Here is a 17,090-nt window from a genome sequence, read left to right as displayed (position 1 = left end):
GATTCAAGATGGAAGGAAGATAGCTAGGGTTGGTTTGAACAAGGTACAAACTCAATCGGCATTTTGGAACTCAGTAGTGATATGTATGGTACTTGGAGCTAATCCTCCATTTACTGTCTTTGAGGGATTCATTATTGGGGAAAATTGGGTATAGCTCAGGTTGTTAGAATGAATGCTGGTTTTACTATTATTAAATTTAATGATGAAGCTACAATGGATGTAGTGCTTGAAGAGGGTGTCCTACAGTTTGATTGGAAGCCATTCATAGTAAGGCCATGGACGACTGATATTGATGCCTTGAAGATGGTCAAGTCGGTTCCTCTCTGGATTTGTTTACCTGATTTAGGTTTGCAATACTGGGGAACCAAGTGTCTTAGTGCCATAGTTAGCACTATTGGAAAACTGATAATTGTTGATACAATTACGAAAGAAAGAACTATGGTGAAATTTGCTTGAGTGTTGGTTGAGATGGATATTACTGATTTGCCTCCCCGGACTGTGCAATTTCTTAATGAACATGACAGACTTATTGATCAAAATGTGGAATACGAATGGATGCCTATAAAATGCAAGAATTGTGGTGGTTATGGACATGGAATGGCAGATTGCAGGAATGAGGAAAAGGTTGAATGGGTTAAAAAGGCTAAAAATACGATAGAGAAGAAAAAGGAGAAAGCTACTGAGGCGAAAACTGAAGTTAGTTTAGAAAAGCATGCACTTATTACTACTATTTCTGAAAATAAAGTGACAAATAGTAAGATTGCTAACAGTAGCAGTGGGAATGAAGCTAATAAAAGCTCTACTTGGCAAACCCCGAAGAAGACAGTTGCAAGATGCTTAAACATGAGGAATGGCATGAAGGATACTATGCAGGAAGCTGAAACTAGTCAACAAGACAAATTAAAGAATGCTTATGAGGCTTTACAAGAGCAGCCTAGAGAGGATTTTAAGGGAGGTACTTCTTTATCTCATTGACTATGGATAATTGTAAAATAATGTGTTGGAATGTAAGGGAGTTGAATAATAGTACCAAGAAGGATGTTGTAGTGGATACTTGCAGAATAAAGAATATTGGTGTTATGGATTTAGTGGAAACTAAAATGAAAAATCATAAAGTTGAAGACATGATTAAGACTCGATTACAGGGATGGGATTATTTTGCTAGTTCAGCCTCTGAGGGGCAAATTTTGATTATGTGGAGGAAAGTTTTTGTGCGTGTAATAATGGTGGCTGAATCTGATCAGTTTATTCAATATTTTATAAAAATGGCTGGGATCTCTTAAGGATTTTGTACTACTTTTGTCTATGGCTCTAATTCTCTTGAGGAAAGAAAAGATCTTTGGAAAGGCCTTTGTAACCTTAAGCTTCATGTGAAGCCGTGGCTTATCTTGGGGGATTTTAACTCAGTTTTTCACTATTCAGATAGAAGTGGAGTCAAACAAGTTTCAAAGAAGGAGATCGAGGATTCTAATAACTGGCTTGCTTTGGGTTTAGTTGACTGGTTGTCTAGTTTAGGATCTCATTTTACTTGGACTAATAATCAGGATGGTCAAGAAATAATTTTTCTATGTAAAGTCCTTTTTTTGCAAGTTAGTTGACAAAATAATTTTTCCATTTATGGTAAGATTGCTATGCATTCATATTCGATTCTTGCCTTATAAATTCGGATTGTAGTTGCTCTTTTCCTTGTTAGGAAAGTTGCACTTTTCAGCTGGACTTTCTTTTATTTGGAAACTTCTTAAAAGAGAAGCAATTCTCTTTTGGAAAGTTGTCTTTTTTAGGGAAACTTTGATTATTGCCTTTTCCTTATTGATTTCGATTATCTCTTGATACAATCAGAATATCTAATCTGTTTTTGGCAGGAATCAAGCATTAATAGAGGATCGGACCCGATTATAGCAAGTTTCCCATTTCTGGTCTGATCTGTTGTGTCAGCATCCGAATCTGATGCTGCAGATCGTGTTTTCTTTGGAAAGTTTTTGTACAGCTGTAGATTCGAACTTGTAGTTACCTCTTTGGTTTCTATGTTCTATAAATAGAGTCTAGAGAGCAACCATTCGAATCAGCTCTTCCATTATTCAGTTTTTGCATTTATCTTTTTAGAAAGAAGAGTGTTTCTTTGTTTTGTGAGAGCCTAGTTGTTCATCTAGGTTCTAGTTGTTCTATTTCTGTTCTTACTCTGTCCTAGAGGTTGTGAAGAACTACTTGTCTGAACAAGAGATTGGTCTTCGGGAGAAGACTTGATAAAGCCTTACTTCAGGAGAAAGTAAGCACTTGGTCTTCGGGAGAAGACTTGTTGAAGCCTTACTTCGGGAGGAAGTAAGCACTCACACTTCAAAGAGGAAGGGAGTTCGGGCTTGAAGGTGTTTCAAGAAGTCAGATTCATAAAGTGGATTACAAAGGATTGCGGCAATACTTTAGAGGGAGTCTAAACTTGTTTAAGTCAATTGTCTTTGTAATTTTGATACTTTATTAATTGATTTCATTCTCTAGGCGTGGCCCCGTGGACTAGGAGTGTTCGTGAGAACACTGATACCACATATAAATCTCTTGTGTCAAGTTATTTATTTTTCTGCAAATATTTTATATTCTCGCTCGTTCCGTTTCTTTGTAGCGAAATTACTTTCTGCTTCTGCAAACGCTTCCAGTTTTTATATTTTCTTATATACAACTGACATTTGCAAAAACACGGTTTTTCATTCTAGAATCGATCATGTGTTCAAAAATGAAGATTGGTTAGATGCTTTCCCCAATTCTTCGGCTACTTTTCAATGGGAAACTACTTCGGATCATTGCTCTTGTGTAGTCTCGTCTACTCAACCTCAGAACATTGGTGTTAAAAAAATTCGTTTCTTTAATTTCTGGTCTTATCATGCTAGGTTTAAAGAAACTGTTATGGATAATTGGACTTTACCGGTGAGAAGTGCTGGTCTCAAAGCTATTTATTTGAAGCTTATGAGACTAAAACACACCCTCAAGAGGTTTAACAGGGATTCAATTGGTGATGTGGATGCTAATTTTCACAAAGAAAAAGGGCATTATCAAGAAACAAGAGCTGTTGCTCAAGCCCACCCGAAAGATCCTGGTTTTCAAAAAGAGGAATCTGATGCATCAAAAGACTATAATTTTAAGGCTGGTATGTTTCACAATTTTTTAGTTCAGCGAAGTAAGTTAGATTGGCTGAGAAAAGGAGATGAAAATAATGCCTATTTTCATGTGTGTATTAAGAAAAGAAGAGAGGAAAATCACATTGTTACATTTGTTAATGATCAGGGAGAATTAATTGATAATTGTATATAGAAGTAGTTGACCATTTTGTCAAGCATTTCCATAGTTACATGGGAAGTCATAGTTCAGCCAACAAGAAGATGGATTTAAGCTGCATAGCTGTTGGGAACAAGCTTGATGTGATGCAATAACTTAAGCTGCTGAAGCCCTTTACTCAAAAGGAGATTAAAGCAGTTCTTTTCAGTATCCCCACATACAAGAGCCCAGGCCTGGATGGGTTTGGTTTCGGATTCTATAAAGCTCTCTGGCCAGAAATTGGACAAGAGGTTAGTAAAGTCGTGACTAATTTTTTTGATACTGGAATTCTGCCTTCGGAGTTTAATGAAACTTCAATATCTCTTGTGCCAAAAGTTGACAATCCAACTAAGGCTATTGATTATAGACCTATAGCATGTTGTTCAACCATCTATAAATGCATTTCAAAGCTATTGTGCTTGAGACTTTCAGAAGTTTTGCCAGATTTAATTCACTAGCATCTAGGAGCTTTTGTTAAAAACAAGTCCATAGCCCACAACATTCTTATTTTTCAAGATCTTATTAAAGATTATGGCAGGAAAATTGTTTCAGCTAGGTGTGCTATCAAGATTGATCTCAGTAAGGCTTATGACACGGTGGATTGTGGTTTTTTAGAAGATCTCCTTAAAGCTTACTGTTTTCCTAGCTAGTTTGTTAGGTGGATAATGACTTGCTTGAAAGGTACCTCGTATTCAATCATGATGAATGGAAGATTACATGGAAAGTTTCAAGGGGCCAAGGGTTTAAGACAAGAAGATCCAATATCCCTTTTTTTTTTTATTTGTTCTCGTTATGGAGTAATTGACAAGAAAATTGAAAGTGGAATCTTAAGAAGGAACTTTCAGATTTCATCCAATGTGCAAAATTCTTCAACTAACTAGTTTATGTTCTGCATATGACCTCATCTTGCTTTGTAAAGGGACGGTTCAATCTGTGAGGCATTTAAAATTTTCCTTGGATGATTTCAGCAATGTTACGGGGCTGCAAGCTAACAAAGTTAAGTCTCAAATCTTCCTAGTAGGGGTCTCGAACATAACAAGAGAGACTATATTGCGTGATTTGCAATTTGAGGAAGGAGGATTCCCCCTAAAATATTTGGGGGTTCCTTTAAGACCTACTAAGGGGAAGGTAGAAGACTGTGATGTTATTCTGAGGCAAATTAAACTTAAGGTTCACACGTGGGCTTCAAGGCATTTATCTTTTGCTGAAAGAGTCCAATTGATCCACTCAGTTCTTCTGGGATTAAGAAATTATTGGATGAGCATATTCCTACTGCCCCAGAGTGTTATCAAAGAAGTTGAAAAACTTTGCAGAGGGTTCTTATGGGGAACAAAGCAAGGTTCACTTGGCTTCTTAGGAAAAAGTTTGCCTTCCTAAGAAGTATGGAGGTCTTGGGTTTCGAGAGGGTCCCCTTTGGAACAAAGCAGTCTTGGCTAAGTATATTTGGGCTATAATGGAGAAGCACGACTTGTTATGGGTTAAATGGGTCAACTCGATCTACCTTAAAAGAGCAGATTTTTTGGATTACAACAGGCAGCAAGATACTGGTTGGTACTGGAGGAAAATTTGTCAGCTGAGACAAGTTTTTAATAAGGCTAGCATTGTTGTTGCTAGAAGAGGCGACAAATTCAGCAAATCTATATAATAGCGGGTTACAGCAATAAGTTCTTTGCTATCAAAAGAATGTTTGGTGCAGGCTAAGTATTCCTAAACACAGATTTATGCTCTGTCAAGCTTTGAATTCTCATCTGTTGACGAGGGACAAGTTGATCAAACTTTGTATCCTGGTGGAAACGTTGAATTGCCCAGTCTGTGATTTAGAGGAAGAAACTCGTGCTCACCTTTTCTTTGATTGTGTTTTTTCTGCTCGTGTGATTTAGAGATTGACTAGCTAGTTTGGAGCTGTTACTTGGCCTCAGGAATTTACAAATTGGAAAATTTGGATTTGCAATGATAGGAAACATCTGCCAACAGCTGTGACTAACTACATGTTGGCTGCAACTGTGTATGAGATTTGGAAAAATAGAAACATGTGTGTTTTTGAAGGGTGCTCTAGGTCAGTCAATTATATTGTTGCTGAGGTAAAAAAAGATGTTGTTTTATAGGTTGGCTGATGTTGTTAGGGAAAAGAGGAGCACTAATGATCATAGCTATTTACTTAAAATGTTTAGCTTATTAAAAAGTTGATTGCAAGAGCAGTTTGTTGCTCGACTGCTGCTGGTTTTGGCTGTTGTTTTGTTGGTTGTGATTAATGAAAATCTCCTTTTCTTGATAAAAAAAATACAATATTTAAAAATTTATTTTTCACATGTATAAAATAAAAAAGACACTTATTCAACAAATAGTTTATATCTTATTTTTGGTGTGTTAATTTTTTTTTTCTCGAATTTCTTAAAATTTTACACAATATCTTAAATATTTATAATACATAGAATGAAAAAACTTAGACTAAAATCTTATTAAACAATAAAAAATAACTTTATTTAAAAAAATATGAAAACAAATTAAAGTAATTATTAAAATTGACATAAATTAATGTGAATTTTCTTTTAGACAACTATCAAAAATGATTTTTTAAAATTAATTTAAGGCTAATTAGTAATTTTTCCTCCCGAACTTTGACATGTACTAAATCGTGCTCCCTGAACTTTTTTGGTCGTTAAAAATTCCCCCCGAACTATTGAGATTGTTAAATTTAAGGACTTTTGTCTAATTTTAGTAAAAAAATTTTAACATGTATGAAAGTTCAAGGGGCATGATTTAATATATATCAAAGTTTGAGGGGCATGATTTAGTAGATATCAAAGTCTGGGGAGCATGGTTTAGTACATAAATAATTACTGAAATAGTAAAATTGAATGAAATTAGACAAAAGTCCTTAAATTTAACAATCTCAATAGTTCGGGCGGAATTTTTAATGGCAAAAAAAGTTCAGGGGCACAATTTTATATATGTAAGAGTTCGGGGGTGAAAATTATTAATTAGGCTTAATTTAATTTAATTTTTTTTAATGAGAGGTGTAATTATAATTTCTTTGGGAGCAACTAAAATTTTTCTAAAATTATTTGAGGTATTTTTTTTTTTTCAAAAGGTAAATCAATGATTCTAAAAAAAAATAAAAAAATTAAAGGATATAATTATAATTTTACAAAATACCTCTTCAACAGTTCAACTACCACCCACGGGCCACGGGTATTTGTGTTTTCATCTAAAATGTAAACCTTCTATTTCCAACAATAAACATAATATTCAATAAAAACTTATTTCACGTGTCGACCAATAACAATCGAGTATTAATGCCTAACGATCCGCGTTTTCGTCAAACTTTAAATCTGGACCGTCCATTCAACGCGAGAAAACACAAACAAGCCACGTCTCAACCGTCAGATGATCAACAGAGAAAACACACGGATAATGAATCCTATCCGTCCATCTTCAAATCGTTACAACCGTCGCAGGCTATAAATATACCATAATCACTGATCGATTCAAAACTTTATTCATCTTGAGAGAAGAAGAGTCGCTTACCTAGGTTGAAGAGAAGAAGCAATCTAAGGTCAGTTTTCCTTTTCGTCTTTCTCTTGAAAGTTTCTGTTTTTCGATGGTGAAATTAGGGTTTTGAGATTTATATCCCCTGTCATCTTCCATGTTCACTTTCGCTTTCGATTTTAGCTTAGGGTTTCCCCCCTTTTATCTGAGATTTTACCCCTCTTTCCTCTGAGATTTTGTTGTATGATGAATGACTCCTAAAATTATCTCAATTTTACGTCTTTGACGCTAATCTCAATCTAGGGATTTGCGATTTTGGGGGTTTTATATTGTTTTAGATTTTCTCATTTGTGTAATTGGTACGTTTAACATTTAGGGATTATGCATATTATTGGTATATTATCGTTCTTCCGTGATCAATTTATCTCGTTAGGGTTTGATGTAGATTTACTTACCTTTCTTGCTTGGTAAGATGTTTATTTTTTTAAAACTTTAGGACTCTATGTTACATTGTTGTAGGGTTCTTGCAAAGTGGGACTATTATTCGGTTTGTAGATTAGGGTTTACGCATATTCTTGGCATCTTCATTGTTCTTTGTTTAATATTGTTCTTTTCTTTATTTCTTGTCTCAGATATGGCCCGTACAAAGCAAACCGCTCGTAAGTCTACTGGAGGAAAGGCTCCCCGTAAGCAGCTTGCTACTAAGGTTTGTACTGAAAATTTCTCAAATTTTTAATAATTATCTTAACACTGTGTTTAGTTTGTTTTCTGATTTTAATTTGGTTTTGTTTTAATAGGCTGCTCGTAAGTCTGCCCCAACTACTGGAGGGGTCAAGAAGCCTCACAGATACCGTCCCGGTACCGTTGCCCTCAGGTATGCAATCTACTCTTGTTTTCAATTGTGCAAATCAGTTTTCTTTTTATCTTTATTTTCTTTAATTTCTGTTTAAATTATAACTAATAATTGTTTGTTTTGATGCACAGGGAAATTCGCAAGTACCAGAAGAGTACCGAGCTTCTGATTAGGAAGTTGCCATTCCAAAGGCTTGTTCGTGAAATTGCTCAGGACTTTAAGGTAATAAAACTTTTGGTGTTCGATGTAAATTTAATTTTCTTGCTGGCGATTTCGTGTAATTTTGGTATCCTTGCATATGTTTTTCTAATGATTGTACAATTTTGTTTTGCAGACTGATTTGCGTTTCCAGAGTCACGCTGTTCTGGCTTTGCAGGAGGCTGCTGAGGCCTATCTCGTTGGACTGTTTGAGGACACCAATCTGTGTGCCATCCATGCCAAGCGTGTCACCATCATGCCTAAGGACATTCAACTGGCAAGGCGTATCAGAGGTGAACGTGCTTAAGTGCGTTGGTCTCTTGATGAATCCAAGTGTTGGCTGCATGGTGCTTAATTAAGCGATTGTGCAACGCTTATCAGTATTATTTGTTTTCGTTTTTTGATTTTATGTCGTCATTAGATATAGATAGACTTAGAAGGTTTCGGTGAATATGGTAAATGGCATAGACATTATATTGCCTTGATATGGTGGTGTGCAGTTAATGTTGGTTTTGTTATATAGAATGAAGGATTTTTTCAATTCTATATTTGTAGTTGTCTTGTGATGTTAGAATCTCGCAGCCACACTAATTGTGCTAAAAACAACTTATAATGGATCTAATGTTAGTTTAGTTTCCGTTTCAATTTGCCATGTCAAAGCTTTCTATATATACATTAACCGATTGTTTATCGGTGTCATCATTTCAAAGTTGGATAATTTTCGATCTTGTTTATTTGACGTTTAAACTTATCAATCGTGTTTTGTAACTTCGTTTCAAGATGAAACCGATTATGGGGAGGTTTTTAAAATTTGGCGTTCCTGTGTTGTTAGTGGTGGGTTTTATTCTTCAACCGTTTTTGAATGTTGTGCAATCAAAATCTTATCAGTTTCTGCACTTCGGTTTCTAGGCGATGTCTTTTCTTTTTTATTTTATTGAAATGGCAATACAAATTGATAAATTGAAAATAATATTTGTATATTAAGTTGTCGATTAATAATTTATTCCGAAAATAAAATATTATTTATAATTGTTATTAATATTAATTAAATTGAAGTTTCACTTTTTCTAGAGAGATAATAAATTAGAGCACATTGAAATTTGAATGATTGAAGCTGCTATTTCTACAGCTACAGTTAAAAAAAGTTCGAAGCCGCTCTTTCATAGTAGTCATATTCATTTTTTTATAAAAACTAGTTGGAACAACACGTGCTACGCGTGTAATCTTTTTGGAAGTAAATATATAATTTTTATTAATTTGCTAAATCAGTTAAAAGATAAGATTCTTCCTCAATAGAAACATCGCTCTTGTTGAACACTCGAATTAGAAAAGAACAAGATGCTCAAGCAAAACTATGAGCAACTATCATTAATAAAAAACAAGGAACTATTGTGTAAAGATGGAAGAAGTTTACGATAATATTCTATAATAACCTCAAAAGAAGAAAACATAGGTAATGAATTTCGAATAACTTGTACTGCTACTAAGCAATCTGACTCCAACTCCACTTTCTGCCAAGGTTGAGTTTTAATTCAGTATAGCATGCGTCATGTACAAATTAAATGTTTGCATAAAATATAACACAATTTTTATATTTCTCATTGAATACGATCTGAACATTTTATTAACTATATACGATAAAATCTAACATAATTCATTTATATTTAACAATAGGATTAGTTCAAAGATAATCCTTAAAAAAAAATACAATTTAATAGTGGTCCTAAAAAATCTTTAATAAACACTTATTTTCTCTTCTTAAAAAAAAGACCAAAAGAAAAAAAAAAAATAGAAGAATGTATACTATAAAAAGTAAAAAAAATAAAAATATTAAAATTATTTTTTTAATGTGAAATTATAATATGTAATTCTTTACAAAAAGTAGAAAATTGAAAATATTAAAATTATTTTTTTAATGTGAAATTATAATATGTAATTCTTAGTAAATTATATAGGGTGATAAAGTTAAGGCTAAGTTTGCTAAAAAAAAAAACTCTAAATATTAATTTTTGCATACTATTATTCTTACAAATATGTATATATATATATATGCAACTATATTGAATAAAAAAAAAAACAATAAAACATGTTTTTACATATATTGAGTAAAATTTAGTTTTATTAATCATTAAACTCAATCATTCACATATAAATGATAATTTAGTCAAAAAAAAAGACAATTAATCACCACATATTTTAAATATAATTAACCTCAACATAATAAATTTAATATATGGAAGCCCAAAATAAGATTCTCACTTTTATAGTAGTAGTTATTAATAAAAAATAAAAAAAAGCAATTAATCATTACATATTTTGTATATGATTAATCTCAACATAATAAATTAAAGGTGAGAAGTGAGGACTTTCTAGTAATTTAATATGTGGAAGCCCAAAACAAGATTCTCACTTTTATAGTAGTTATAGATTATATAGTACACTTTTTATTCGTTTTAAATACTTTTCCAATTATATATAAAATAAATTATAATTTTTTTTTGAAAAGGAATATATTATAATTCTAAACGTAAATGAGAAATTTTATGTTCCATTTCTTTTTTATTTTAACTTTAATGTCCAATTCTCTTTAACGAGTTAAAAGATAAGTTGGTTTTTTTTTTTTTTTTAATTTTTCTTTTTATATAAAAAAGTAAATATTTTGAATTATCAAAATATGTTTGGAAAGATGAATATTTTTCTACAAATGTATTTCATTGATAAAGTCTCGTATCTTTATTTTACAGAAATATGTTCAAGTATTTCAAAATAATTTTATTTGGATTAGCTATTCAAATTAGCTTCTCTACTATATTCTTAAAAATATCTCAGTAAAATAAAAAAAATATGATATTTTACTTCAAATTTTTATATTAATTATTTTTTTTTATACTATTTAAGTATTATATTTTAAGGAAATTATCACATATACATTTTTTTTTATTTTTTTTTTCTAATGTATCGTTTAAGTTGTTCCGGTAATTTCTTTGTGGGTTATTAAGTAGATTTTAGTGTTGTTCCGTTAATTGCTACTTATGAGGAATTCCATAAAAATGTATTAAAGTGTAAAAATAAAAAATTCCCCATATTTTATTAAATATATAAAAAGTTACGTGAATTACTTATTATATTATTTTTTAACTATTTTTATTTTTAAATTTACAATTTAAGTTCATAAAATATTAAAAAATTAATTAAAGTATAAAAATAAAAAAAACTCAAAAAAGTTAAAAGTAATAAAAAGGAAATAAAAATGGGACAAATTATTTGAAGAAGCAAAATGCTTCACCTCATAGAAATCACTATTTATGATGTTAATTTTAAGCTATTTTAACTTATTTGATAGAGGCATCTATTAAAATTTATTTTTTATTTTTTTAGTTCTTACTTTTTGCAACTCTTGACAAACTGCACATTTTTTTACTAACAATTTTCTTTATCAATTTTGTAAACAATATAATATAAATAAAAAATGGTTACTCTTTTTGTTAAATATTTTTTCCGGGTTCTAATTTCGTAAACATGCTCTAAGACAATTTACTTTAAAGAAGAAAAGTAAAAGAGTAAGATTTTCTTTCAATTTCAAAATTTTACTTAGAATGGAAAGATGTTACCCATGCTGTCTGTCATTTCCCTTCAAAAAAAATAATAAAAGACAATCTTCTAATTATAATTTTAAACTGAGGGACGTGTTTATTTTGGAAGGTCTCCGAATATGAGGTCAAACCAAATCCAATATCAAATAGGAAAAGCAAGGCAAATTAATGGTCAGAAGAAGAATGCTAAATTGCCTATAAAATGCTTTGAATAATTAATTGACCAAAAGAGGGTTGAAAATTAATTAAATATAAATATTATCCATAATTAGCCACAGTGGGGTGGTGGAAATGGAAGCAGTCATAACAGACGGCAAATAGTAACACAACACATTCCTTCCTTCCTTCCTTCCTATTATGATTGGTTAGTGAATTTAATGTGTTTAATTGACAAAGAATTTTGATTAAAGATTCCTTAAGTTAAATCCCACGTCGGCCAAATAATATAATCCATCAAATCACAAATGAAATAGGCATGCATAGATTTGGCCGCAGGTTCCATTAGTGGAAAACCCGCCAACTTCGGTCTTACCTCACCCCCCAAAACAAAAAAAACAACACCACACCAATCTATCTATCTATGTTTAACTCTCTATTCCTCATCGAATTTATGCTTTCCTAATCCTATCCAACCTTTTTGGACCTTAATTATATCGAAACACCACTCAGGTACTTTCCTTTCTCTTTCTCTTTCTTTTCTCAGACTTTTTCAATGCTTTGTTTGCCTGATTAATATTTTTGGTTTTTGGTTTGCATTGACTTTTGTTTCCAGCTGATTGGTTCTGTTTTCTCATTGATTCCATTAAAATAATAATCCACATAATAATTCTTTGTTTCTTATATTCATTAGGCCATCTTTGTACAAACAAGCAAAAACTATCCACAATCTAAAGGAAGTTTTAGAAAGCTACCAAATTAGTACTCGAGGTATTGGCCTTTTATCTTTGTGATTGTTTATTATAATTGATCATTATGATCTTATTGGTTTTATGGAGATTTTTTTTTTCATGGGATTGAATTTGATTATTGGCTATAGTTAAAACAACATATTAGATTGTTTGTACTTTAGATGCAGCAGCAAATGGGGCAATTTGATGTGGAGCAAAAGAAGATGGAGGAGAAATTATATGCAACCGAGCATGAAAAAGACCGAGCACTGGCCGAGCTGAGAGCCATGAGAAAGATGATTGAAGAGGACACCAATGCAAAGCGCCGTGAAGAATTATCCAAACAGAAGATTGAGGAGATGCATAGGGAGTTGAATTCAGTCAAAGCTTCATTAGCCAATACTAATGAAGAAATGAATAAAAAAGACAAAATGATCAACTCTCTTAAACTTGAACTTGAAAAGGCAAAAGGGTTGGAGCTGAAATTGGAAGAAGAGTTGGCTTATGTGAAATCTTCTGAGGCTAAAACACTGGCCTTGTCAAGTGAAAGTGCGAAAAGGGTTGTTGAAATGGAGGTGGAAGTTGAGAAAGGTAAGGAATCAGGAACCAAAATGTTTGATTCCTTGATAAGCCAGATGAAGAAACTTGAGGAAACTCAAATGTTGCTTGAAGAATCAAAGGTTGAGATTGCTTCTCTTCACCAAAAAGTAAAGACATTGGAGAGTTCTACAGGGCAGACTGGTATACAACAAAATGGTCATGTGGGGAAGGCAATGGAGAGTTTGAAATATGAGCTTAATATGGCAAAAGATAATCTTGCTGATGCAGAAGAGGTAGGCAAACAGGCTTGTTTAAAGGCCAACAGCTTGATTAATGAATTGGAATCTCTTAAAAATGAACTGAAGTTGGCAACTGTGGCTGAAGAAAACAGCAAAAAGGCATTAGATGACTTAGCTTTAGCACTTAAAGAAGTGGCAACAGAAGCTAGTAGGGTGAAGGAAGAGCTTGGATTAGCCAAGGCTGAACTAGAACACTCAAAAGGAGAGGAAGACCGTTTGAATTTGGTTCTGAAGAGTAGTGAAGAAATGTATAAAAGACATTTGGAAGAAGCATTTAAAGAAGCCGAAAAGTACAAGAACACAGCTGAGAGGTTGAGACTAGAAGCTGAGGAGACCCTTTTGGCTTGGAATGACAAAGAAACTGGCCTTGTTGATTGTATAAGAAAAGCTGATGAGGAAAGATCTAATGCTGAACAAGAGATTGCCAGATTGGCTGATTTGCTTATCGAAGCCGAAAACAAGACAAGATTATCCAAAGAAGAGAATAGTAAACTCCGTGATATACTCAAACAAGCATTGAGTGAATCAAATGTGGCAAAAGAAGCCATGTTGATTGCTAAAGCAGAGAATTCAGAGCTCAAGGACAGATTGGCTGAGAAAGAAGAATCCCTCATTTTCATTTCACGTGAAAATGACAACTACAGGCTTAATGAGGCTGCAGCTATTGAGAATATCAATGAGTTAAAAAGGTTGCTCTATGAAGCCAGTGACCAGGAGTGTAATAAGAAGGGAGGAGAGAAGGAAAAAACAAATTCAAAAGTGGGGAAGACTAAGATTGGCAAAACATGGAGCTTTCATCTCAAGGAGCTGAAACTCTTGAACAAAAATGATGATGAAGATGTAAGTGAAAATGAAATTGATGAGGCATTAAGGGGTTCAATATTTGATGTGGTGGACTCTCCTGTTGAGGCTGAAACTGATGTTAATCATCATAGAAAGAAGTCTTCTTCTGTATTCAGTAATGAAGATGAAGCAGTTATTCAGTTGGATGATTTTGATAATCTTGATGGAACCCATTTTGATGATTTAGAGAATGATAGAACCTCAAGAAAGAAGAAAGCCTTGTTGAGAAGATTTGGAGACCTTCTTATAAGGAAAAGGAGTTTCCACAAGAAGGAACCTTCAGAGTAAATAACTCTTCTTATATATTGGTGTGTTTGTCATGCCATTTCTAATTTTTGTTGTTCCCTTATTTTAGTTCTGTACTATTTTTATTGTAAATTGTTCTTTATTATTACTTTATTAGATACTACTACAATTTTGATTTTGTTTTTTTTTTTTTCTTTCTAATTGATTTATTTTTGGATTGCATATATGTAAAAAAGTTAATTTTTTTTTTTTTTGAAACAGAGTTAAATGTTTTTATTGTACTAGCAGAGTATCATCATTATCATGGTTAGCTCGAGTAATTGGGTGTATGAGTTTGTAGTTAGTGGATAGGAGTTTTATTCACCGTTGTATTAAACAAATTAGTATAATCTAACCAAAAATGTGTTCCTGAAAAATGAAAAAGAAAAAAAAAACAAAAAACAATATATATATATATATATATATAAAGATATTTTAAGATATAAATAAAATAACAAAAAACGTGACACTGCATACTCAATATTTGTTATGAAAAAAAAGAAAGTAATTTATAACAAAAGCTCTCCAACTATTAATTTACTTGCAAAAAAAACATTCAACTTTATTATTTTGTTGGGAAAATCTCTAAAGTAGTGTTCCATTTACATTTTTAAGGTGCCAGGTCACTAAAAAATTATCCAGGACCATATTTTATAAAAAAAAAAATTAAAATGAGTACTTAAAATAAAAATAAAAACTTTAAGGGGGCGTTTGGTATGAGGTGTTCAAAATAATTTAATTATAGGGAATATTATTAAAGAGAATATGATTATAGAGAAATGTGTATACTGTGTTTGCCTGTGTAGGGTAATATGTAATCATATTCCTGTTAATTGAATTATACTGTTTGGTTGAGTACAGAAATCTTATATATTATTTTAAGAAATTAAAATTAAAATATTTTTTTAATACTATATAATGTTAATTATACATAAAAATAAAATAATTATTCATTAAAGAAATATATTTATTAATTAGAAAATATTAAATTTTATTGTATTTTTTATTAATTAAAATGAATATTTTTATTTATCACTATGTTATTTATTTTTGTTCGCTATGTTATTTATGTACATCATTAATTCTCATAAAATTTATATATAATACATATATATGTTATTGTTAATATCATAATAAAAATAAATCATTTATAAAAAAACCAATCTTACAGACTAAATATATATATATTATAATATTTTGTTTATAATAAATTATAATATTAATGGTATTTAAATTTATTTATTAATTTAAAAATATTATTCAAATTAATATAATAGAAGAGAATAATAAATCCCACCTTTTTTAATGTATCAACATTACCCTTTTCAAGGGTATTTATATTACCAAGGGAATGACATTTTAAGATTAAACCCTCCAAATAAACAAGATAATGTTTAACATTACCATTCCCTTGCTAACATTAACCCATTCCAAACACCCCTTAAAAGTAATTTGTGGCAAAACCCCACAACTATCAATTTACTTGCAAAAAAACATCCAACCTTTAAGTTTTTTGAAAAAATGTGTTCAATTAAACTACAAAAATCATTTTATAAACTAAAACAATCCGTACACATGTGGTACAATCGATTTAGTAAATATTTATTAAAAGAAAAATATACAAATGATGTATTTTAATGAAAATTCAAGTTATGAGTTTGTAATCACTGTTATTTATGAAGATGACTTGGATATTATTAGAATTCCTAATTTTTTTTCAAAAGATGTAAAATATCTAAAGAAAGAGTTCAAAATTAAAGATATAGGAAAAACAAAGTTTTCTTTTGGTTTACACATTAAGCATTTAAAAAATAAAATTTTCATTCATCAGTCAACTCTGAAAATTTCTCATATTATTTTATAAGTTGTATTCTTCAGATAATTTGATTAATAAAATACACTTATAATAGATAAATGAGTAAAATTATACCCATATTTTAACATAAATAATAAATGTACATAAATGAAACAATACAAAAATGAAAAGTACTTTCTCAACTTGGGAAAATTAAAAAAATTAAAATAAAAAAATACTAAATTTGTTCGTTAACTAAAATTTGATAACTAATAATAAACAGTTGCAATGCAAGTACTTAGTTTCCATGATCATATGGGTGTGGGTATGGGTATGGATACGGGTATGGATATGGGTATGGGTATGGGTATGGATATGGATATGGGTACCTATATGGGTAGGATTGAGGATATGAGTGAGGCTGAGGGTGATTAGGAAACTGGCTGGGAGTAATGGAAGGCCAATTAGTGTTGTTGTTGTTGTAGTAGTTTGTACTGTTGCTGCCGTTGCGGATAGTAATATTGTTATTGTTGTAGGTGTTATTTTGTGGAATAACATCACGGGGTTGCTCTTTAATGGCCTTCTTCACCTCCACTCGCTTGTTCTTGAGGTTGTGAAAAGTGGTTTTCAATACCTCTTGCACAGTTTCTTCTGTACCAAAACTCACAAACCCAAAACCTCTTCTTTTTCCACTCGACACATCACACATTATTTTGGTCTCTATAACATTACCAAAAGTGTTAAAATATTCTGTAAGGTCTGTTTCATTAACTTCATTAGGAAGACCCCCAACAAAAATCTTGTTATTGTGGTATGTAGAATTATTGGTGTTTGTTTCATTCTCATTAAGAACTTGTAATATTGAAGCAGGGGAAGTAGACATTTTCGTTTTGCCAAATTAATTGAATTTCAACACTAAAAAGTTTTGTGAGGTAATGAGATCATAGACTTTCTATTTATAATTTACTTTCGCTATTTAATTACAATCCTATTAAGAATAGGACT

The 17,090-nt window shown here is 31.5% G+C and overlaps 4 protein-coding genes across 5 annotated transcripts; 3 read left to right on the top strand and 1 right to left on the bottom strand.

Annotated features, from left to right (window-relative positions):
- Positions 1–468: 468 nt before the first annotated feature.
- LOC115713604 (uncharacterized) lies at positions 469–3,419 on the top strand. The gene is made up of 4 exons (XM_061113879.1): positions 469–955; positions 1,285–1,548; positions 2,732–3,136; positions 3,301–3,419. The coding sequence occupies exons 1-4, from the start codon at positions 469–471 to the stop codon at positions 3,417–3,419; spliced, it is 1,275 nt and encodes a 424-aa protein (XP_060969862.1).
- Positions 3,420–6,587: 3,168 nt separating this feature from the next.
- LOC115712897 (histone H3.3) lies at positions 6,588–8,488 on the top strand. Its single transcript, XM_030641312.2, has 5 exons — positions 6,588–6,859; positions 7,425–7,498; positions 7,590–7,666; positions 7,777–7,867; positions 7,980–8,488. Exons 2-5 carry the CDS (start codon positions 7,427–7,429, stop codon positions 8,148–8,150), a joined length of 411 nt encoding a protein of 136 aa, XP_030497172.1. The 5' UTR covers positions 6,588–6,859; positions 7,425–7,426; the 3' UTR covers positions 8,151–8,488.
- A 2,460-nt stretch (positions 8,489–10,948) lies between these two features.
- Positions 10,949–14,438, top strand: LOC115712432 (putative WEB family protein At1g65010, chloroplastic). 2 transcript variants are annotated; one of them, XM_030640708.2, is made up of 3 exons: positions 10,949–12,105; positions 12,287–12,363; positions 12,490–14,438. In XM_030640708.2, the coding sequence occupies exon 3, from the start codon at positions 12,506–12,508 to the stop codon at positions 14,291–14,293; it is 1,788 nt and encodes a 595-aa protein (XP_030496568.2). In that variant the 5' UTR covers positions 10,949–12,105; positions 12,287–12,363; positions 12,490–12,505; the 3' UTR covers positions 14,294–14,438. The 2 variants fall into 2 exon arrangements, with proteins under 2 accessions (XP_030496568.2, XP_030496567.2); XM_030640707.2 differs by having other exon boundaries at positions 10,950–12,105; positions 12,506–14,438.
- Positions 14,439–16,383: 1,945 nt separating this feature from the next.
- On the bottom strand, positions 16,384–16,968 carry LOC115713603 (uncharacterized). Its single transcript, XM_030642093.2, has one exon. The coding sequence runs from the start codon at positions 16,966–16,968 to the stop codon at positions 16,384–16,386; it is 585 nt and encodes a 194-aa protein (XP_030497953.2).
- Between the last annotated feature and the right edge of the window lie 122 nt (positions 16,969–17,090).

Source organism: Cannabis sativa, chromosome 4, assembly GCF_029168945.1.
Source record: "Cannabis sativa cultivar Pink pepper isolate KNU-18-1 chromosome 4, ASM2916894v1, whole genome shotgun sequence".
Lineage (NCBI taxonomy): Eukaryota > Viridiplantae > Streptophyta > Magnoliopsida > Rosales > Cannabaceae > Cannabis > Cannabis sativa.
This window is presented reverse-complemented; position numbering and strand designations above follow the sequence as displayed.